The sequence below is a fragment of the Lygodium microphyllum genome, chromosome 4 (genome assembly GCF_053477565.2).
Source record: "Lygodium microphyllum isolate KBCC chromosome 4, Lygodium_microphyllum_v1.1.10, whole genome shotgun sequence".
NCBI classification, from domain to species: domain Eukaryota; kingdom Viridiplantae; phylum Streptophyta; class Polypodiopsida; order Schizaeales; family Lygodiaceae; genus Lygodium; species Lygodium microphyllum.
The window spans coordinates 135,022,482-135,045,756 of NC_141138.1; the positions used below are offsets into that span (position 1 = coordinate 135,022,482).

Genomic DNA, 23,275 nt, shown 5'->3' on the forward strand with positions numbered 1-23,275 from the left:
AAGATCCCTTGGCCCATGAGGACTGCGTCGTGCAAGTGCGGCCTTGTACAAGGGCAGAGGCGGCGATGAGCAGGGTCACGCAAGGGGCGTCGAGCAGGAGAGAGGGGTCAATCAAGTGCGGAGGCACACAAGAGAGTAGCAGGATAGAGGCGGGGGAGCTGGTGCGATAGCGGGGGATTGGAGCACAGCAAACACGACGGATGGGAGCTATTCAAAATTTTTCTTGCATTATCTCAAGAATGTTTTAGAGGAGCGCATTTGAACAACCAAGTTGAATTCATTGTAGGAGCAATACTTAGCATCACCAAGAGGGAGTTTCATGAAAAGATAATAGATATTATCAAAAGAAAGAGAGAGTTTGTTGGAGAACCATCATAGGCTATGATACAAGGTGAAGAGGAAACAACTTTGTAAGATATATAGGTCATTTGTGAAGAAAGCATAGATGCTAAAAATGATTGTGAAGAAGCTGAAAATGTCATTGTTGAGAGTGCAAAGGCTAGGAAGGCGGTGACTTACAGTAGTGCAGTTAAGGGTGTGCGGCCTATGCATTATACAAATGATGAGGCTTCACGTATGATACCTTGGAGTCACTATTCTCAAAATCATTGGGCCCGTGCTACTATAGAGACAATAATGAAAATTGGAGAATTAGGGACTCCATGTGTTGCTCTCATAGACCATGGGTTAGAGATTAATGTCATGGTTCACAATTTGTATGCAAATGGGAAGTGGCTAGTGGATGTTAACCATGGTTGGAAAATGCGAGCAGCTAATAACTCCGAAAAATAGTTGTATGCAGCCTGTCCGAATGTGAAGGTTTTGACAGGTGATATCGAAGATGAGCATCATTTCTTTGTGCAAGATTCTTCATCTTATCTAGTAATTCCTAGACAATCTCACATTACTTCTGCACGTATGAAGACGAAGGTTTTTGATGATGTTCAGCTTATGCACAGATTAGGAGCAAAATGGAAAGAGAGTTGTGCAGTTTCTACTTGTTTGTGTAAATCATGCTAGAAACAAAGATACTTTTAGAGATTCGCCCACTATAAAAGAGTTCAAAGAGTTGGGTTTCTAGGGAGTACCAGTCTAATGTGGGACTACAGTGGTGCTAAGGGAAAAGTTCTCACCTATCACTACAAGCATAGGTGCTTAGTAGAAGCTCAATTCTAGCAATTGATGGCAAAAAGGTCCTTTGGAGATGCAGATTGGTCAAGATTTGCTTCACTGACAGGTATAACTATTAGAACAAGGGCATAATCCATCATAAAACTTAACGCTAGACTTGCATTCATCTAGTGTATACTGTTGTAATGCCATTACTGTAAGACTTTCTCAGAATTTCAGTTTGAAAATCACAATTAAGCTTTCATTCAAATGGCATTGCAAACCAAAAGATACCCGATAACTCGTATCCAATCCTTTTCGAGCTGCCCTTGCTACAACAACAATCAGAAAAATTAGTTTCAATATGCATTGCTTAGAAACAAAAATAAATAAATAAATTGTCTACTTAAATTACAGAGTATTCCTAATCTATATAGTTAATGTCTTTGCTTTTCGGACTATCTCCTATATCAATGAATTAAAGAACCATTGTTTCCACCAAAAAGCTAAGCACGGGATTCAGAAACAAAATGTGTTTGGCTACCTGCATCATGATTGAGTGTTTTTGTACGAGCCTTGAATCCACCCTCATCAGCATCCCACACGAGCAACTCACCATCAAGCACACACCTAGAGGCAAGCTATAGCATATTAAGCTGCCTCAATAAAGGCACTACAGAAACGTGCTACCTAGCAGCTATCCACACACTCATGCATATGCTACATCCTTGGTGCATTGCAGGTGCAAGAACAAATAAATTGTATGTAAGGTGCAAGAACAGGCAGTATCTCTTTACCCAATGAGAATGTCTACAAATCAGTACCTCTTTTTTTTTTTTGCTTTCAAGAAAGATCAAGGTGCAAATAAAACAAATTAAATATAAGGTGCAAGAACAGGCCATATCTCTTAGCCCCTTAGAAATGTCTCTAAATCACTGCCTATTTTTTCTACTGACAAAAGAGAGGTTTTTAACGAAAGTAGTTGCAACATAAAACTACACATGGCCGAACTTGATTTCCACAATGTCAATTAGAATATTTTATGCAGTTTAATATGTCTTTAATAAGAATCTGATTTTCTTGCAAGGTGTTAATAAGATTAGCCTTAAGCCTCTAAATGATGTCTACCAGGGGTCTTCTTAACTTGTCTACAACCCATCTATATTGGACTGCAAGCTTAACCTCAATGAAAGCTGCAAGCTTAGCCTTTTGATATGACTGCAACAGAAAACTTCAGAGTTGTCGAGTGCAAGGATGCAAAAAGCAAGACATGATCATTCGCAGTGTCAATTAAAGCTTAATGCACCAAAGCTAATAGCTGCTCGAATATGAACAATCTTGGACTTTGAAGCTTAGCATGGTGCATCCTGTATTTCCTAGCCATTCTTTGCACATTATGTACAAGCAAATCATAAGAAGTAACTCCAGTGCTATGGAGGGCAAGCAAGAAACTATCCAAAAGTGGCCTCATATAACCATCAATGGCATAATGTGCAAGAAATGAGTTCAAATGCAATGGTAGCAATCTAGAAATAACCAACATTTCAACTCGTAAGGGACGGCATTTTGTTTTGGCCTCTAGTGAATGGCAATGACTGAAAGACAACAGGTCCTGCCAACAAGAGATCAAGTGTGATAACAAAACTGACTTAGGGCACTCTAAGTACGATTCAAAACATACCACCAAGAGGCCTGAATACATGTATTCCCATGAGAAATCCCCACCTCCTTAGTAGAAGCTTTCGCAATATCCAACCAAGGGTGCTGTTCCAAACAGATGCTATGTAGGATAGCTAATCAAAGAGCTACCATGTGTTTCTTGGCATCCAAAAGAGCAGCCCCACCCATATGCTTTGGAGTAGTTACATCATCCCAAGACACCAAAATCTCACCAAAACAATCTCCTTGTTTCTTTCAAAGCATAAATCGAATTGATTGCAACAATTCATCCAAAATTTTATTAGTCCAAGTTAGTAATACTGGGAAGAAGGAAATCACATTAATTATAACACTCTGCACTGCTTTGAGACAAACATGCAAACACCAACCCTGAGATTTCCAGTATACAATTAATCCCTTACACGACCAAACATCCAGTCCAACAAATTCTGACATGCCACATCCACTCCAATTGGATAACCCAAACGTCCGGACAATCTTGCCTAACATCCCAAGCCAATCAAATCTCTTTCAAATGAGTTAATAAGAACTCTCATGACGGTTTCATAGTGAGGCCTAGATACATGGATGCTCAACTGTCCCACGGACTCTTGAGTTGCTATTGGTCAGATCCGCACCTCAACACATCAGCTGATGATTGAGACAGGTCGATGGAGCCATATTGCAGCCGATGAGAGGATGTGACAGCTTTCTGGATGGGAGCCAAAGATGGAGGAGCACTACATTTGTAGATGGATGTATACTATGATATCCGAGGTAGCTATCATTGCCTCTTTAAGGACTTTGGACCACTAAGACCGGTGATGGACTATGAGGACCGTATTCGGGCCGCGCAAAAGCCCACTCAAAAGGGCTTAGCGAGGAACCAACCACTGCTCTCCAAACTGCCGTCAAGAGTGACCAGATTTGCTTAGCAAGAGGGCAAGAAATAAATCGATGACGGGCCGATTCCACACTGGTGGTGCAAAAGAAACAATTGCCGTTCGAGATTCGACGCTTGGAAAGGGCCGAAGCAAGAGGAAGACCACCGATCATCATCCTCCAAAGAAAGACCTTGCATTTGAAAGGTGTCTTGTTCATCCAGCCCTCCATCACAATTGCCTTCCATCAAGACCGAGATTTACGCAATCCCCATACAGTATTGGCCTTAGTAACCAGCCATTGACGATCTGTAATCAGCAAATGATACACTTGGTTAGCTGAGGCCTTTTCCAAAATAGGGCGACCTGCAAGGTTCCAGTCCTGCCAGGGACGATCTGACACAAGGGCAGGGCCTTTTCTTACTAGAGCTTCAACAACGCAGAGCATTATTGTTACAAGATAGGAGGCGCCCCCAACATCATCCACCCCTCCAAAGAGCAGTTACAGACTACTTCAACGTAGCTAAACCCCCAGCCATGTCCGCCCTAGACACTACATCTCCTACTGATAGGCGTTGCCAAGATACAACATCAGAAGGCATCACATTTGACAGAGCTACAATGCTATGCATAGCATGACGCCCTAGAGTACCTACTCGGCAACATAGGCGTGCCCATATACACCACATTTGCATTACAATTGCTCGTTACAAAGGAAAATTGGCGCGGTAACTCAATCGGAGGTAGCTTGCAAAGTCTTGGTGGATTCCATAGACTGAGGGGGAGATAGCCTACACTCTTGATCTTCATAAACTTAGTTTTTTTTAATTTTTCCAAGTTTTTCAGTTTCCATAAATCTCATTCCAATATACCATGTAAACTTACACATAAATTTTATCACTTCTTATCTAATGAGAGATGATGATACCAGTTGTATTGGGGTTATGGTCTCATAGGCCAATCTGGCCTTTTAGAGACCATAACCAGTACAACTAAGCCCCCACCAGCCCCACTGACCTCTCGGCTGCGGGGGACCACCCTAGCCATAGCCACGGCAAGAAGCAAAGCCCAGCGCCCACACCCAACCGGTCCCCACAGCCACAGGAGGCACATGTCAAGGATACAAGGGATACAATGCCGCCATCAGAGGGCCCTGCCCCGCCAATTCAGCCTCTCATTGTTAGATAGACCCATGCGGGACATTTTAGGATGACCAAGATCCATGAGCAGTTCCACACCATACTTGGAACACATCTGAATTTTACCCAGCCTATATACCACCTTGTACCTACTCAATTCGTTTATCATAGCATTAGATGGTAGCTAATTGGGACCTGGAAAGTTTCCCACACATTTTGTATGTAACGTTTTGGTCTCATAGGCCACTCTGGCCTTTCATAGGCGTTAATATAACTCTCTCTCTCTCTCTCTCTCTCTCTCTCTCTCTCTCTCTCTCGTAAAAGGTAATTGTATTAATTACTAAAAAGTTTTCATGATTACAAGATACACGATGGCTCTATCCCATCGTGTGTACAAACTGACTCTTTACAAGAACCAGAGGGCCAAATAGTTACAAAATCATGGCAAAGACGCGGAGGAAATTGCCATGTGCCAGGGGCGTAAGTCCTCCTGAGAGAGGATGTCAGAGTGCCGGAGAAGATCTATTTGCCAATATAGGAAACCTTTAAGCCTAGCAATATGCCGCTAAACATTATAAGCAGAATCAAAAAGAAAAGCATTCGGAATGGTCCAGTTGTGCCAACAGCCCCAATATCGAAGAAAGTGAAACAAGATCTTCATATGTGGCTGTGTCAGTGTGGGATATTTGGGCTGCGCGAAAACCCAATCAAACGGGCGAAGCGAGAAACCAACCACCGCTCGCCAGACGGCTGACAAGAATGACCAGATTTTCTGAGCAAGGGGGCAAGAAATAAAACGATGACGGGCGGATTCCACAGTGGTGGTGCAAAAGAAACAGTTGCCATTGGAGATTCAGCGCTTCGAAAGAGCTGAAGCAAGCGGAAGACCACCAATCATCACCCTCCAAAGAAAGACCTTATATTTGAATGGTGTCTTATTTAACCAGCCCTCCATCACAGTTACCCTCCACCATGACCACGATTTATGCAATCCCCATAGAATATTAGCTTTATCAACCAGCCATTGATGATCTTTAATCAGAAGATGATACACCTGGTTAGCAGAAGCCTTTTCTAAATTCAGCCGGCCTGCAAAGTCCCAATCCTGCCAGGGACGATCCGTAGCAAGGGCGGGAAAGGGTTGTCTGCTTTGAAGCACCCTCAAAAGCTGTTCCCATAAATACCTGTATCCACGAGGGATCCTGAAAAGCCTCCTGGCTGTACGAAACGACATGAACACATTGCGACTGGCAAGAGTAGCATCCACGACCAAAGTTAAGCCCAAACGTGCCATACGGTTGAATTGTGGTCTAAATATATGCATATATAACATGAGTTCAAAATAAGGGGTTTTTAAAACACCAATTTTATATAATTTTTACATACAGAAGGGTGTCATATAAAGGATTTACTTACAGATTGAATAGAAAAGGGTTGTGTTTTATTCAAGAAAAATTCACAGATTAGGATATTTATAAATAGGCCATGAATGCACGTTATATAGAGAATATATATATAGTAAACCCCCCGAGAAGCACCATGGACGGAAGTCTGATCTTACATGTCATTATTGTGGGCGCGAAAAAGAGACCAACGGAGTGCCAGCATATGAGTGTGGGCATCCAAAATAGCCCCTCCACCCATGAGTTTTGGGGTGCATGCATGCGACCAAGAAATCTAGGAAATACCCGCATGCAAGGAATCCTTCTTCCATAACATGAAACGAATAGACTTCGTAAGATCATTCAGTGTCGTAGTAGTCCAGGGTAGCAATGGCAAGAAATATATAAGCATTGACAACATTATTGTCTGGGCTACTTTGAGGCGAACATGGAAGGGCCAAGCTTGAGACTTCCAATACAGAAACTTAGCCGCCAGTTTCTGTGAAATCCACTGTAATAGCTGCTTTGGGGGAACATAAACCCCCAAAGGGTACCCAAGATGCCTGGCAATGGAGCCACGGGGACAACCATGCCCTGTCAGTCCAGTGACTGCAAATCCGACTCCGTGCAGCTGAGAATGGCCGATTTCAAGGCGTTAATGCAAAGACCAGAAGCCTGACCAAAAAGAGCCCAAACATCTAATGCTTTGTGAAGGTTATCTTTGTCCGCACGCAGAATCATAAAACTGTCATCAGCCAAGGATTGACCAATGAAGTGCTGTCCAGAGGGAAGCAACAATCCAACCAACTGAGTAGAAGCTGCCATATGAGATAGCATCGAAAGAACCGGATGAATCGCAAGGGCAAAGAAGAGAGGACTCAAAGAGCACCCCTGTCTGACAGAGCGGGCAAGGACAATTGGCTTGGTAACGCCTCCATTCAACATGACCCGCGAAGATGCTGCAACACTAATAGTGTGGATCAGACGAGACATTCGGGCACCAAAGCCCATAGCAGACATAAGTTCTGCAATGAAAGACCAGTCCAGATAATCAAAAGCCTTTTCCAGGTCCAACTGAACCAGTACGACCTCCTGATTTGAATGCCTTGCATAATCAATTGCCAGTTGCGCATTTAAAACATTGTGCAAAATGTTTCTGCCCTTAATAAAACCATATTGGAGAGGATGCACAATGGCACGAACATGCTTATGAAGGCGATTCGCCATAACTTTGGAAAAGATTTTATACATAGAACCCATCAAAGAAATTGGGCACCACTGTTTCAACATGGATGGCGAAGGAACTTTTGGAAGTAGTTTAATAAGACCTTCTTTCCAAGAGGAAGGCATAATCCCCGTTTCCCATACCCGCTGAAACAAAGCCGTCAAAGGTTTCGCGAGCTGGGTGGCAAAAAACTCAAAGAACTCATTGGTAAGACCATCCCAGCCAGGACTTTTATCCTTAGGCAAGTGTAACAAAACGTCCATGACCTCCGACTCACAAATATCTACCTCCAGAGTAGATTGCATGTCCTGAGGAACCTGATTGCGGACCAGATCATAAAAAACTGAACGAGCATGAGTAATTTGGCCTGAAGGCGGAGAAGAAGAACCAAGAAGGTCGAGGAAATAATTTCTACACATATTCACAATCATCTGCGGATCAAGAACCATTTGACCTTCTTCATCCTGGAGACTCGTCATATTCTCTCGAGCAGGAGAGGCATGGAGAGCTCGAAAAAACTTATGGGTCTGACAAGCACTGTCTTGCAGAGTGTCCGTCAGATGTTGCAATTTGACCTGCTGATAGGATTTCAACTGAAACTCTTTAATAAGATCAGCCAGACGCGTTGCCACTGATAGCAGAAATGTGTCATCGCGAGTGTTCACCAGCAAAGAACGAACCAAAGCCAGCAGTTCCTCGGCTGCTTGTCGGCGCCGCCGACCAAGAGAGGCATGATAGATCCCATACTGGTGAGCAACCCGCTGCACATTGGAGAGCAATCATTGAAAGGAAGCAGTGCCCTGAGATGAGAATTCCAATAAGAATCGCTCAATCAATTGCTACATATAGCCCTGGAAGATTGCATGCTTCAAATAAGACGAGTTGAAACGCAAAGGGAGTCTATCCAGAAATTGCTTGAAAGGTGCAATGGGTTGTGCAAGGAGCTCAAGCTGCAAAGGGAAATGATCCGACAATGCATATTGTTGTAACACTTTCATTTCGAGCATCTCAGGAAGGAAATCATCATCCTGCATGATGTATATGCGGTCTAACCGCGACCATGTTGTGGCATATTGGGCAGAATGGAAGGTAAACCCTGTAGAAGAAGGATACAGCCAAGACCAGAGATCTTGCTTAAGAACGGCAAAAGCCAACTGCTGCCACGTACGGCTTTCCGACGCATCCATTACCGAATGTTCTGATGTGGACTGTAAAGAATCAACACACGTATTAAAATCCCCCATCAAAAAACCCCGTCTGCCAAGGGACAAGGAACTCTGCAAGGTATGCCAAAACTCCCGGCGAGATAGAGGATCATTCGGAGCATAGAGCCCAAGTAACCATAAGATCTCTCCTTGGAATAAAATTTCAATCACCACAAAGCGGCCCTGTACATCATTTTTGATAAGAAGCGGCTGATATCTTTCATGTACAATCATAAGCACACCAGAATACTGCATGGCATGTGTCCCTGCATAGAACAAACGAAAACCATGGCAATCCACAACTTTACCTGCTTCACTATGACTCTTGTGCTCAACAGCACACAAGACATCCCACTGATTCTCATGCAATATTGTCCACATGGCATGTTGCTTGTGGCGAGAACAAATTCCTCGCACATTCCACGTAGCTATCTTCATGTGGATTCAAAAGAGGATCAGGTACAAGGCACAGCTTGCCTCGATGAGACCTTTTCGGCGAGAATGTCTAGAACACCCTCATCCAAGAAATCAGCCAACACGGCAAAAGAGTTCTGACGACCAGATTTGGAAGTGGATGGCATATCCGCTGACTTAGGGATGGAGCGGGGATAACGACGATCCCATGGGGTAATGACGTTACCTCGAGTATCAAAAGCCAGCTTAGCGGGTGGACCCTTAGGACCATCTGAAGACACTCTCCTAGTTGTCTGTTGACGGGGAGCTGAGGAATCCATAGCAGGAACAGAGTGCTCTGAAGACATCATTTCTTTCTTGCGCATATACGTACGCATGGAATCCTGAGGCAACAGGCACAGTATCCATCATGCCAGCAACATGCCTGTTGCCTTTTTTCGCGCGTACATCTACCCAGTCATTGCCACCAGAATCCAAACTCGAGACCTGTTGTTTACCTCTATTCAGAACTTTAGGTGGCTGGGTGGCATCTTGCGACGGCGCATCACACACCATATCTTCCATGGGCTGCGCAACATGCTCGGCATCTGAAGTGTGTTGCTTCTCTAGGCATTCAGCCATAAAATGCCCCAATTTTCCACATGAAAAGCAATGTCCTGCAAAGTTGCCCTATTTCAAACGAAAATGTAAAGGATGCATGCCAGAGCAGTTAATGCGTAACCAAGCAGGCCTTTTTCGAGCATTGTCCCACAACATACACAGGCGGTTGCGATTCATGGCCCTTAGGCTTGGGGGGACCAGAACAGTGCCCACAGCAGCCATGGCGTCTTTTAGCAGTGGCCAATGAACAGCCGGAAAATTTTCCACTTCAACCCACACAGGGCATTCACGTTGCAGCACACGCTGAAAATCTGCCATGGGGCGCCATGGCACCACATGGACCAGACGGCGATCAACGAACAATGGCAGTTTAAACAGGAGAGCAGCACAGTGTGTCTCTGATTTCAACAGCACCTCAAAAAAACCCCGGGGGCCAACAGAAATCTCTTCAACACATTCCTCTTGTAGCAGACTGTGCAGCCACTAGCGAATACGGGAAAGCAGCAGGATCCTACCAGTGAAAAAAAGTATCATAGCACGTTCATAGAACACTGAAAAGGAGTGCAAGACATGTTTCGGATCCACAGTGGCTTCTAGAACATCTTCCGTTGCAGAGTCCGAAAAGACTTCCTGATTATGTTGAACATAATCGCCCAGCAAAGTGTTGGCAAACTCCAACAGGTGCTCCCAATCAACCTCCTGGGAATCCACAGAATCAGAAGCAACCTGAGCATAGGAACGATCCTGGTGATCCATTATCCCTGCCGAAGTATGCTTCGTGCGTTTGCCCGCTGGCTGGAGGTCAGGAGCAGGGGGCATCTCCTCTGTGCACGAAACCATGTCCTCTGGTTCCTCGGTGTCAGAATCCGGACCAAGAGCTGCCACCGTTTGGTCTATGAAAGCCATATCCAGGCCAGCCATATTGTATCAGTACGTATGTCCCACAGAGGCCGAGTGAAAAAGTCGCGGGGGGGCAGAGACACGCAGGCCTCTCTATCTCTCTCTCTCCCTCTCTCTCTCGCTCCCTCTTTTCTGTACAGAGTCGCTATCCAGGGGCGTATTCTGAATGCACAGTTGATGAAAGCGAAGCTTTACCTATCAATCTCAGTTGTGGCCTGTCCCACGAACCCTAGTGGCAAAGCACAACCCTAACAGTGCAAGGGCAGGAGGGCAGAGCAACGGCCCGGCAGTCGACGGCAGAGCAGGACAGTCTGGGGCGCAGGGCAGGGGTCCGTTATCAGACGAAACCCTAACGGGCAGGGCGAAGGGCAGGGCAGGGGTTCGTTATCAGCCGAAACCACAGGCTTCAGACGGCAGGCGTCAGGCGAGCAGGCAGGCACAAGCGGAACAGGCGGCCACAGACGAATACAGGCGGGTCTTTAGGCGTCGTCAGGCGCGCAAGCAATCGTCAGGCGGGTAGGTCGTCAGGCGCGCACGCAGTTGTCAGGCGGGAGGGTCTTTAGGCGCGCAAGAAGTCGTCAGGCGGGTAGGTCATCAAGCGCGCAGGCAGTCGTCAAGCGCGCAGGCAGTCGTCAGGCGGGTGAGTCTTCAGGCGCGCAGGCAGTCGTCAGGCTTCTCTCTCTCTCTCTCTCTCTCTCTCTCTCTCTCTCTCTCTCTCTCTCTCTCTCTCTCTCTCTCTCTCTCTCTCTCTCTCTCTCTCTCTCTCTCTCTCTCTCTCTCTCTCTCTCTCTCTCTCTCTCTCTCTCTCTCTCTCTCTCTCTCTCTCTCTCTCTCTCTCTCTCTCTCTCTCTCTCTCTCTCTCTCTCTCTCTCTCTCTCTCGCTCCCTCCCTCCCTCCCTCCCTCCCTCCCTCCCTCTCTCTCTCTCTCTCTCTCTCTCTCTCTCTCTCTCTCTCTCTCTCTCTCTCTCTCTCTCTCTCTCTCTCTTACAGCCATAGTCCACACGAGAGCCTCTCCCACCGCCACAGTCCACACACAGACAAGAAGTATTGATTGATCGAGCCATTCAGCTTAGCCGATCCAAACATCCTAGGCCTCGACACAGACACCGACGACAGCTTCATAGGCGGATACAGGGGATTATTGCTCGGGCTAGAGCTACACCCTTCATACCCACATGAGATTATACCATTTGGAGCTCACTGTTAATAGATAGAGCTCTATGTTTACACATAGCCATAGTTAGTTTCCTTTCTTATTTTGCTTTGTGCTACATATTTTGCCTAGACAATTGTACCATCATACACATGATTGTAACTCATTGTCTCATACGTCATTTTTTCCTTTTGTAGATGTTAATATATCATTTCATTTCATTTCTCTCTCTCTCTCTCTTTTTTTCGTAAAAGGTAATTGTATTAATTACGAAAAAAATACAAGATTACTTGATTACAAGATACATGACGACAATCTAAGTCATCATGTGAAGAGATTCTAAGTGCTACAAGTTACAACGTCATGGCAAAGATGCAGAGGAAATTGCCCTATGCCAGGGACGTAAGTCCTCCCTAGAGAGCAAATCAGAATGCCGGAGAAGATCCAACTGCCAATACAAGAGGCCCTTAAGCCTGGCAATATGCCGCTGAATATAATAGGCGGAGTCAAAAAGAAAAGCATTCTGGACAGTCCAGTTATGCCAGCAGCCCCAATATCGAAGAAAATGATACACGAGCTTCATATGTGGCTGTGCAGGAGCGGGGTATTTGGGCTGCCCGAAAACCCAATCAAAGGGGCGCAGGGTGAAACCAACCACTCCTTGCCAAACAGCCGATATAAATAACCAGACTTTCTTTGCGATGGGGCAAGAAATAAATTGGTGGCGGGCGGATTCCACAGCAGTGGTGCAAAAGAAACAGTTGCCATTGGACATTCGTCCCTTGGAGAGAGCCGAAGCAAGCGGAAGATCCACAACTTGTAGGTCCCAATCCTGCCAGGGATGATCCAAGGCAAAAGCAAGAAAGGGTTGTCTGCTCTGGAGCACCGTCACGAGCTGTTCCCATAAAGGCCTATATCCACGAGGGATCCGGAAAATCCTCCTAGCAGTACGAAACGAGATAAGCATATTGCGCCTGGCAAGAGTGGCATCCGCAACTGAAGACAAGCCCAAACGTGCCATGCGGTTGAATTGCGGTCTAAGCTCGTGTTTACCTTCCCACGAAAGTAGACGTGAGACCGCCAGTAATTCTAATTGAAAAGAGTTAGTAGCCAGGCGATCCTCCGTTGGGTGCCACTGAGCCTTTCGAAGGACGTGTTTCCAGGAACACACCAAATGAGTAAGCAGCGATGAAGAAGAACTGGAAAACCGTGAATCCGCGTTAAGAACGTGCCACCAAGAACACCTGAGTCGGGTATTGCCATGCCGAAGCCCATGACCCTCAAGGAAAGAACGGGCGATAGCGACCCACGGATGATGATCATCCGAGCACATGGCGCGGAAAAGGGACCAACGGACTGCCTGCATGTGAGTTTGGGCATCTAAAATAGCTCCGCCACCCATGCTTTTGGGGGTGCACGCATGTGACCACGAGATCAAGGAAATGCCTGCATGCAATGAGTCCTTCGAGAGCATGAAGCGAATAGACTGAGTGAGACCATTCAGAGTCGTTGGAGTCCAGGGCAACAATGGCAAGAAATATGTGATCATTGGCAACATAATTATCTGGGCTACTTTGAGGCGAACATGAAAAGGCCAGGCCTGAGACTTCCAGTACATAAACTTGGCCACCATCTTCTGAGAAATCCACTGCAGAAGCTGCTTTGGGGGAACATCAACACCCAATGGGTATCCAAGATGCTTGACAATGGAACCTCGACGAACAACCGGACCCTGCCAGTCCAAGGACTGCAAATCCGACTCCGTGCAGCTTAGAATGGCTGATTTGAGCGGATTGATACGAAGGCCTGACGCCTGGCCAAAGAGACCCCAAACATCCAATGCTTTTCGAAGGTTATCCTTGTCCGCACGCAAAATCATAAAAGTATCATCCGCCAGGGATTGGCTAATGAAATGGTGTCCTGTAGGAAGCGACAGTCCGGCCAACTGGGAAGAGGCGGCCATATGTGATAACATGGTAAGAACTGGATGTGTCGCAAGGGCAAAGAATAAAGGGCTCAAAGGGCACCCCTGTCTGACAGAACGGGCATTGACAAATGGCTCAGTAACACCTCCGTTCAGCATGACTCGCGAAGACGCCACAACACTAATGGTGTAGATCAGACGAGACATCCGAGCACCAAAGCCCATAGCAGACATAAGGTCAGCAACAAAATACCAGTCCAGATAGTCAAAAGCCTTTTCCAGGTCCAGTTGAATCAACACCACCTCCTGATTAGAATGCCGGGCATAATCAATGGCCAATTGGGCATTCAAAACATTGTGTAGGATATTTCGGCCCTTAATGAAACCGTACTGGAGAGGGTGTACAAGGGCAGGGAGATGCTTATGGAGCCAATCCACCATTACTTTGGAAAAGATTTTGTACATGGAACCCATCAAAGAAATGGGGCGCCAGTGTGTCAACTTAGATGGCGAAGGAACTTTTGGAAGCAGTTTAATAAGTCCTTGTTTCCATGAGGGAGGCATGATCCCTGTTTCCCACACCTGCTGAAACAGAGCGTGCAATGGTTTTGCCAGTTGGGTAGCAAAAGCTTCAAAGAACTCATTGGTGAGACCATCCCAACCCGGACTTTTATCTTTGGGCAAGTGTAACAAGACATCCATAACCTCTGCTTCACCAATATCTGACTCCAGAGTAGCTTGCATGTCCTGCGGTAGCTGATTGCGGACCAGGTCATAGAAGACCGAACGGGCCTGAGTAATTTGGGCTGAAGGAGGAGAAGCGGAACCGAGAAGGTCACGAAAGTAATTCCTGCACATATGCACAATAGTCTGTGGATCCAGGATAAGGTGGCCTTGTGCATCCTCGAGTCTGGTCAAATTCTCTCGAGCAGGAGAGGCATGGAGAGCTCGAAAGAACTTATGGGTCTGACATGCACTATCTTGCAAAGTCTCTGTTAGATGTTGCAATTTGGCCGGCTGATACGATTTTAATTGGAATTCTTTAACAAGATCGGCCACCCGCAGGGCCAGTGTAAGAAGAAATGCATCATCCGGAGTGTCCATCAGCAGGGAGCGAACCAAAAGCAGCAGGTCCTCTGCTGCCTGTCTACGGCGCCGACAAAGAGAGGCATGATAGATCCCATATTGCCGAGCAACCCGCTGCACATTAGAGAGCAATCGGTCAAATGACGCAGTGCCCTGAGAGGAAAAGTCCAAGGAGAATCTGTCAAGCAATTGCTGCATATAGCCCTGAAAAATTGTATGCTTTAAGTAAGAGGAGTTGAAACGCAAAGGGAGTCTCTCCAGAAATTGCTTGAAGGGGGCAATGGGTTGTGCAAGCAACTCGAACTGCAGAGGGAAATGGTCCGACAAGACATATTGCTGCAACACTTTTATTTCGAGCATCTCAGGCAGAAAATCATCATTATGCATGATATATATGCGGTCCAACCGCGACCATGTTGTGGCATACTGGGCCAAATGGAAAGTAAAGCCTGGAGAAGACGGGTGTAGCCAGGACCAAAGATCTTGCTTAAGAACAGCAAGAGCCAAGTCGTACCACATACGACTTTCCGGCGCATCCATGACCGAGTGCTCCGATGTAGACTGGGAAGAATCAACACACATATTGAAATCCCCCACGAAGAAGCCGCGTCTGCCAAGTGACAAGGAAGTCTGCAAAGTCTGCCAAAGCTCCCGGCGAGATAACGAATCATTCGGAGCATAGAGGCCAAGTAACCATAGGATTTCCCCTTCGAATAAAATTTCAACCACCAAAAAGCGGCCATGAACATCATTTTTAATAAGAACAGGCTGATATTTGGCATGTACAATCATGAGCACACCCGAATAATGCCTGGCCTGTGTTCCTGCATAAAACAAACGAAAGCCATGGCAATCCACCACTTTACCGGCGTCACTGTGACTCTTGTGCTCAACCGCACACAGGACATCCCACTGATTCTCATACAATGCAATCCACATGGCATGTTGCTTGTGATGAGAACAAATGCCTCGCACGTTCCACGTGGCTATTTTCATGTGTATACAAAACACACTTAGGTACGAGGCACAGCTTGCCTCAATTTGACTTTGTCGGCGAGAATGACGAGGACCCCCTCGTCCAAGAAATCTGCCAACACCGCAAAAGAGTTCTGAGGACCAGATTTGGAAGTTGATGGCATATCTGCTTGCTTGGGGTTGGGACGTGGGTAACGACGGTCCCACAGAGTAATGACGTTGCCTCTGGTATCAAAAGCCAGCTGTGCAGGTGGACCCTTGAGACGATCCGAATACATTTTCCTGGCGGGCTGATGACGGGGAACTGAAGAAACCATAGCAGGAGCAGAACGCTCGGACGACATCATTTCCTTCCTGCGCATATATGTTCGCATGGAATCGTGTGAAGTAGTAGGCCCAGTACTGTCCATGCCCGCACCAATCCTGTTGCCTTTTTTGGCATGGACTTCAACCCAATCAGTAGCACGGGAATCCTGTCCCGAAACCTGTTGTTTACCTTTGGCCAGAACTTGGGGCGGGTGGGTAGGATCCAGTGACTGGGCATCACACACCATATCTTCCATGGGCGGAGCAACATGAGCTGCATCCGAAACGTGTTGTTGCTCGGGGCATTCAGCCATAAAGTGCCCCAACTGTCCACAGGAAAAACAATGGCCAGCAAAATTGCCCCATTTCAAACGAAACTGTAACGGATGCATTCCAGAGCAATTGAGGCGTAACCATGCAGGCCGTTTCCGTGCGGTATCCCATAACATGCACAAGCGGTTGCGATTCACCGCCCTGAGACTGGGAGGGACCAGAACCGTGCCCACAGCGGCCATAGCATCCTTTAATAGTGGCCAATAAACAGCCGGGCAATTTTCCACTTCTACCCACACAGGGCATTCACGTTGCAGGAGGCGCTGGAAGTCTGCCATCGGGTGCCATGGAACCACATGTACCAACCGACGATCAAAAAACAAAGGCAGTTTAGAGAGAAGAGCAGCACGGTGCATCTCTGTTTTCAAAAGGACCTCAAAAAAACCCCGGGATCCAACAAAAATCTCTTCAACACATTCCCCTTGTAGCAGACTTTGCAGCCATTGGCGAATACGGGAAAGCAGCGGGATGCGACCAGTGAAGAAGAGTATCACCGCGCGATCATAAAATACCGAAAAGGAGCGTAGGACAGTTTTTTGGCTCGACGGTAGCTTCCAGAACATCGTCTGGAGCAGAGGCAGAGAAGGCTTCCTGGTTATGTTGAACATATTCACCAAGCAGAGAAGAACGCATATACCCACTATGCAACAGAGAGCCAGAGACAGAGGAACACTACATCTGCCGATGCACTGTATATTACGACATACGAGGTAGATACCACTGTCTGTTTCGAGAGGGTTTTGGACCCCTGAGACGGATCATGCAATGTGAGGATCAGAGATGCTTGGGATTTTTCCTCTTGGAGCTCCAGAGGCGCAGAGCAACAATTCTACGAAGTAGGAGGCCCCCACAGCTCGGCTCACATAGACAGAGAGCAGTCACTGACTTTTTCATGGATACACGACAGAGTATGGCAGATACCACTACTACTGCCACACAGCCTACAGGAATACATCATCATTGGACCTCATCTTCTGTAGGTGTCCCTTTGGATAGAGAAGTGGCACTTAGCCGGTCTAGGCGCCCACGTCCACCCGAACGAAGGCCTAGACATCCACACCACAGACAAATTAAAGCCATCATTCAGCGCCACAGGAGACAGATGCCAAGACGCCTTAGCTATGCAGAGATACACTTCCCTAGAGAACAGACATATCATTGATGGAGAGTTTTCCTTTCTCTACTCTCACTTTCAGATCACTGACATGTTTCCCTTTATGGGACACTATTTCATTTCATTTCATTTCCTTTTCAGTCTTATAGGCATGTTCTTCATCTTTCTTCTCGTTCTAGATGAGAAACACACCATCATCATTGTATGTACTGTTTTGGTCTCATAGGCCACATTGGCTTTTTAGAGACGTTAATACTCTCTCTCTCTCTCTCTCTCTCTCTCTCTCTCTCTCTCTCGTAAAAGGTAATTGTATTAATTATGAAAAAAGATACAAGTTTACATGATTACAAGATAAACAATGGCTCTAAGCCATCATGTGTAATCTCTCTGTCTCTCTAAAGCACTAAACTCCAAAAGAGTTACAAAAAGTCATGGCAACGACGCAGAGGAAATTGCCATATGCCAGGGAAGTAAGTCCTCCCAAGGAAGTAAGCCAGAGTGCCGAATGAGATCTATCTGCCAATGCAAGAGGCCTTTAAGCCTAGTAATATGTCCCTGATCATTGTGGGCTAAATCAAAAAGAAAAGCATTCTAAATGGTCCAATTGTGCCAACAGCCCCAGTATCTAAGAAAGTGAAACAAGATCTTCATATGCGACTGAGCCAGTGTGGGGTATTTGGGCCACGCAAAAACCCAATCAAAAGGGCTTAGCGAGAAACCAACCACTGCTCTCCAAACTCCCGACAAGAGTGACCAGATTTTCCTAGCAAGAGGGCAAGAAATAAATCAATGACGGGCCGATTCCACACTGGTGGTCCAAAAGAAACAATTGCCATTGGAGATTCAACGCTTGGAAAGGGCTAAAGCAAGAGGAAGACCACCGATCATCACCCTCCAAAGAAAGACCTTGCATTTGAAAGGTGTCTTGTTCATCCAGCCCTCCATCACAGTTGCCTTCCACCATGACTGAGATTTACGCAATCCCCATACAGTATTGTCCTTAGTAACCAGCCATTGATGATCTTTAATCAGAAGATGATACACCTGGTTAGCTGAGGCGTTTTCCAAATTCAGGTGACCTACAAGGTCCCAGTCCTGCCAGGGACGATTCGAAGCAAGGGCAGGAAAGGGTTGTCTGCTCTGAAGCACCATCAAAAGCTGTCCCCATAAATCACAATATCCACGAGGGCTCCTGAAAAGCCTTCTGGCTGTACGAAACGATATCAACACATTGCGACTAGCAAGGGTGGCATTTGCAACTGAACTCAAGCCCAAACGTGCCATACGATTAAATTTTGGTCTGAGCTCATGTTTGCCTTCCCAAGAAAGTAATCGCGAGGCTGCCAACAGTTCCTGTTGAAAAGAGTTAGTAGCTAATCGATCCTCGGCTGGATGCCATTGAGCCTTCTGGAGAACCAATTTCCACGAACATACCAAGTGAGCAAGCAGGGATGATGAAGGACTAGAAAATCTGGAGTTTTCATTAAGAATATGCCACCAGGAGCTCCAAATTTGAGTATTACCATGCAAAAGCCTGTGATTCTCAAGAAAATAACCGGCTATCAAGACCCACGGGTGATGATCCAAGCACATGGCACGAAAAAGAGACCAACGGAGTGCCAGCATATGAGTTTCGACATCCAAAATAGCCCCACCACCCATGCGTTTGGGGGTACATGCATGCGACCAAGAGATCCATGAAATACGTGCATGTAAGGAGTCCTTCCATAACATGAAACGAATGCACTGTGTAAGACCATTCAATGTAGTAGTAGTCCAAGGCAGCAATGGCAGGAAATATGTGAGCATTGGTAACATAATTGTCTGAGCCACTTTGAGGAGAACATGGAAAGGCTAAGCCTGTGACTTCCAATACAGAAACTTAGCTATCAGTTTCTGCGAAATCCACTCTAGTAGTTGCTTCGGCCGAACATCAACACATAAAGGGTACCCAAGATGCCTGACAATGGAACCACGGGGAACAACCATTCCCTGCCAGTCCAGTGACTGCAAATCTGACTCCGTGCAACTGAGAATGGCTGATTTCAAAGCATTGATATGAAGACCAGAAGCATGCCCAAAGAGAGTCCAAACATCTAACAATTTGCGAAGATTATCCTTATCCGCACGCAAAATCATAAAGCTGTCATCAGCCAGGGATTGACTAATGAAGTGCTGTCCAAAAGGAAGAGACAATCCAGCCAACTGAGTAGAAGCTGCCATATGAGATAACATCAAAAGCACCGGATGAGTCGCAAGGGCAAAAAAGAGAGGACTCAAAGGGCAACCCTACCTCAAAGAGCGTGCAAGGACAAAAGGCTCGGGAACACCACCATTCAGCATAACTCACGAAGAAGGCGCAACACTAATGGTGTAAATCAAACGAGCCATCCGAGTACCAAAGCCCATAGTAGACATAAGGTCTGCAATGAAGGACCAGTCTAAATAATCAAACGCCTTTTCCAAGTCCAATTGAATCAATGCCACCTCCTGATTAGAGTACCTCGCATAGTCAATAGCCAGTTGCACATTCAAGACATTATGCAAAATGTTTCGGCCCTTAATGAAACCATATTGAAGAGGATGCACAATGGTAGGAAGATGCTTATGGAGCCGATTCGCCATTACTTTGAAAAATATTCTATACATAGAACCCATCAAGGAAATTGGTCGCCAATGTGTCAACATAGAAGGCGAAGGAAGTTCTGGAAGCAGTTTCATAAGTCCTTCTTTCCATGAGGAAGGCATGAACCCCGTTTCCCAAACCTGCTGAAACATAGCCATCAATGGTTTCACCAGACTGGTAGCAAAAACCTCAAAGAATTCATTGGTGAGACCATCCCAACCGGGACTTTTATCCTTGGGCAAGTGTAACAAAACATCCATAACCTCTGCCTCAGAAATATCTGTCTCCAAAGTAGTTTGCATGTCATGTGAAACCTGATTGCGGACCAAATCATAGAAAACTGAGTAAGCATAAGTAGTTTGGTCCAAAGGTGAAGGAGTAGAACCAATAAGGTCTAGAAAATAATTCCTACACATATTCACGATAGTCTGAGGATTAGTGACCATTTGACCTTCTGTATCCAAGAGTCTAGTCATATTCTCTTGAGAGGGAGATGTATGAAGAGCACGAAAGAACTTATGAGTTTGACAAGCACTATCTTGCAAATTCTCTGTTAAATTTTGCAATTTTGCCTGTTGATAAGATTTCAACTGAAACTCTTTAAGAAGATCAGCCAAACGCATAGCCAATGGCAGCAGAAATACATCATCTGGAGTATCCACTAGTAGAGAACGAACCAAAACCAGTAATTCCTCCGCTACGTGTCCACGCCGCCAACAAAGAGAGGCATGATGGATCCCATACTGCCGTGCAATCCACTGCACATTAGAGGGCAATCGTTCAAAAGAAGCATTGCCCTCAGAAGGGAAGTCGAATAAAAATCTATCCATCAATTGCTGCTTATAACCCTGAAAGATTGAATGCTTCAAATAAGACGAGTGGAAACGCAGAGGAAGTCTATCCAGAAATCGCTTAAAAGGTGCAATGGGTTGTGCAAGCATTTCAAGCTGTAGAGAAAAATGGTCCGACAGGGCATATTGCTGCAACCATAGTTACCAGGAACGGGGAACGGGAACGGGAACGGGACCCCCTGGAACGGGGGGAACGCCCAAAGCGAGGGAACGGGAACGGAGGGAACGGTATATATATATATATATATATATATCCTCTAGAGAGAGAGAGTCAACACTAGTCTTAGAATCTAGAGAGACAGATCATATCTATTATCAACCATGAATTATAATTCATGAAATTAGACTCTAGAGACATAATAATCAAGTTTCAACTTTCAACAATAATAAAGATTCAAAACATTGTAACCAGCAATGGATTGTCGCATTCATAATTCAACACTGTAATCAACAATGTTGCATAAGTCCAACTGGCAACAAGTGTGCATTGCAAAACCACAAAATATGCACTAAACAGTAAACTTTAAAGCCTAAATAGTAAAGATCCAAGTTACAAGAGCTCCAATTTCCAAGTCAATACTCTAAAGTTCCAAAAGGCTAGCTACTAAGTGCTCTGATTCATGGAAGATGGCTCCACTGTGCCTGAATGCTCATCTTGCTGAACAACATCCTGCCCATCATCATCATCATCGTCATCTTTTTCCCAACATATAAAAGAATCAGCCTTTGCAACTGATGTACGAGCTAGCAAGCGAAGATTGGAGCTCACATAAACTAGGTCATTCGTCTTCATTGTACCAAGACGATTTCTCTTCTTTGAGTGAATGTGATTGAAGGAGCTCCATAGTTGCTCTAAACAAGAAGAGCTAATTGTTTGGCTAAGAATACGAATAGCCAAACTCTGCAACTCTGGAGCTTCTGCCCCGTAGTCCTCCCACCATAAAGCAACCCCAATATTTGTCCTGTCCTCTAGTGCATCCTCTGTACCGAACATCCCTAATGTTTGTCGATATACAGAGAGCTGATTTTTAATTTTGCGTTGCATTTCACGGCTAGGATAAAGCCTTGCAAGCAATGTGTTCCAAGCCTTGACCACCTCAAGGTCTCTTTCTTGCATCTTTCCTTGAAACTCAGGATCAAGCACATATGCTGCAGCATGCATAGGAGAGTCATACTCATTCCATCTACTGATGCATAACTCCTTGATTTGCTCATATCTATCTGCATTTGGTTCCAAACTCTCCAACCTCTCAATCATGCGATCCATACCTTCATAGATCTTCCCAATGCATGGATCCATGCCATCTGCAAGCCTCAACATGTGCATAATAGGTTCAACCATTTGGTTGGTGCGATTAACCTCATCCCAAAAATCTCTATCAGAAACATATGCATTACATAACACAGCAGTAGCAGTGGTAGCCCCAGTCCAATTTTCATACTCATCACTAGCAAATAGCTCCCTAATTGCACCTTTGCAATAGTGCAATCGACCAAGCATAAGAAAGTTATATGCAAATCATGTATCCGAGTATTTAAGAAGTTCTTTGTCACTTCTCTTGCGAAACTCAGCATGCAAGTACTGATGATTACATATAAATGTGATAATCTTGTTGCCTTTCGCAACAAGAGATGCAATCCATGGCAAGTCTCCAATATCCTTCAACAAGTTATTCAAGCAATGCGCCATGCATGGACTAAAGGTGATATGTGGATACATTGCCATTAAAATGTTTCCTGCTGCCCTGTTTGTAGGTTCACCGTCTGCCACAAACTGCACTACATTTTCTGCCCCAACAGCCTGCACTGCCTCGCACCACTCGGATGCCAATACATCTGCACTCTTTCCAGTCTCTGAAGCATCATGACTACCAATGAAGTATACATCTCCACGAGAATATGCAACAATACCATGTATGGACCTATGGCGTGTGTCACTCCATCCATCTGCTATCAATGTCACTCCATTTCTTACCCATTGATTGCGAATATTTGCTGTTGCAATCTCTATGGCTACTTTCTCCTTTTGAAGCAATGTAGTCCTGATAGTTTCTGATGAAGGGGGCTTATATGTGGGTCCATACTCTGCAATCTTTGTCACCATATTTAAAAAATAAGGTGACCTGGCTGATTTAAATGCAATATGGTCATGGTAAAAAAAGCGTGCCAATGCTGCATCTGTTTCCTCTTTTTTCTTTGGTTCCCATGAAGTGTGCAATGAACTCTGTTTAGCACCACGACCTGTTGCCATTGATGGCCCACGAGAAGGCTGCGTAGCCACTAATCCTGGTGGTCTTCTGCATGAAGCACCATGCCCTGCTGGTCTTGGAGTCCATGTTGTTGGATCCACTACTATATTTGGCGTCCTCCTGGCATGTGAATTCCCCATAGA

At 45.6% G+C, this 23,275-nt stretch overlaps 1 protein-coding gene and 1 pseudogene across 2 annotated transcripts in view; both read right to left on the reverse strand.

Moving 5' to 3' along the window:
* The window catches only part of LOC148037651 (DNA ligase 4-like), a 105,072-nt gene that overhangs the window by 26,865 nt on the left and 54,932 nt on the right, over positions 1-23,275 (reverse strand). Inside the window, exons 9-10 of one of the 2 annotated variants that reach the window (XM_087676593.1) lie at positions 1,655-1,751; positions 1,405-1,442 (exon numbers count right to left, since the gene is read on the reverse strand). In XM_087676593.1, coding sequence (XP_087532719.1) covers positions 1,405-1,442; positions 1,655-1,751 — 135 coding nt within the window. The remainder of the gene's footprint in view (positions 1-1,404; positions 1,443-1,654; positions 1,752-23,275) is intronic. The other variant, XM_087676595.1, reaches the window with a different exon arrangement.
* LOC148037652 (uncharacterized) lies at positions 10,099-22,990 on the reverse strand (annotated as a pseudogene).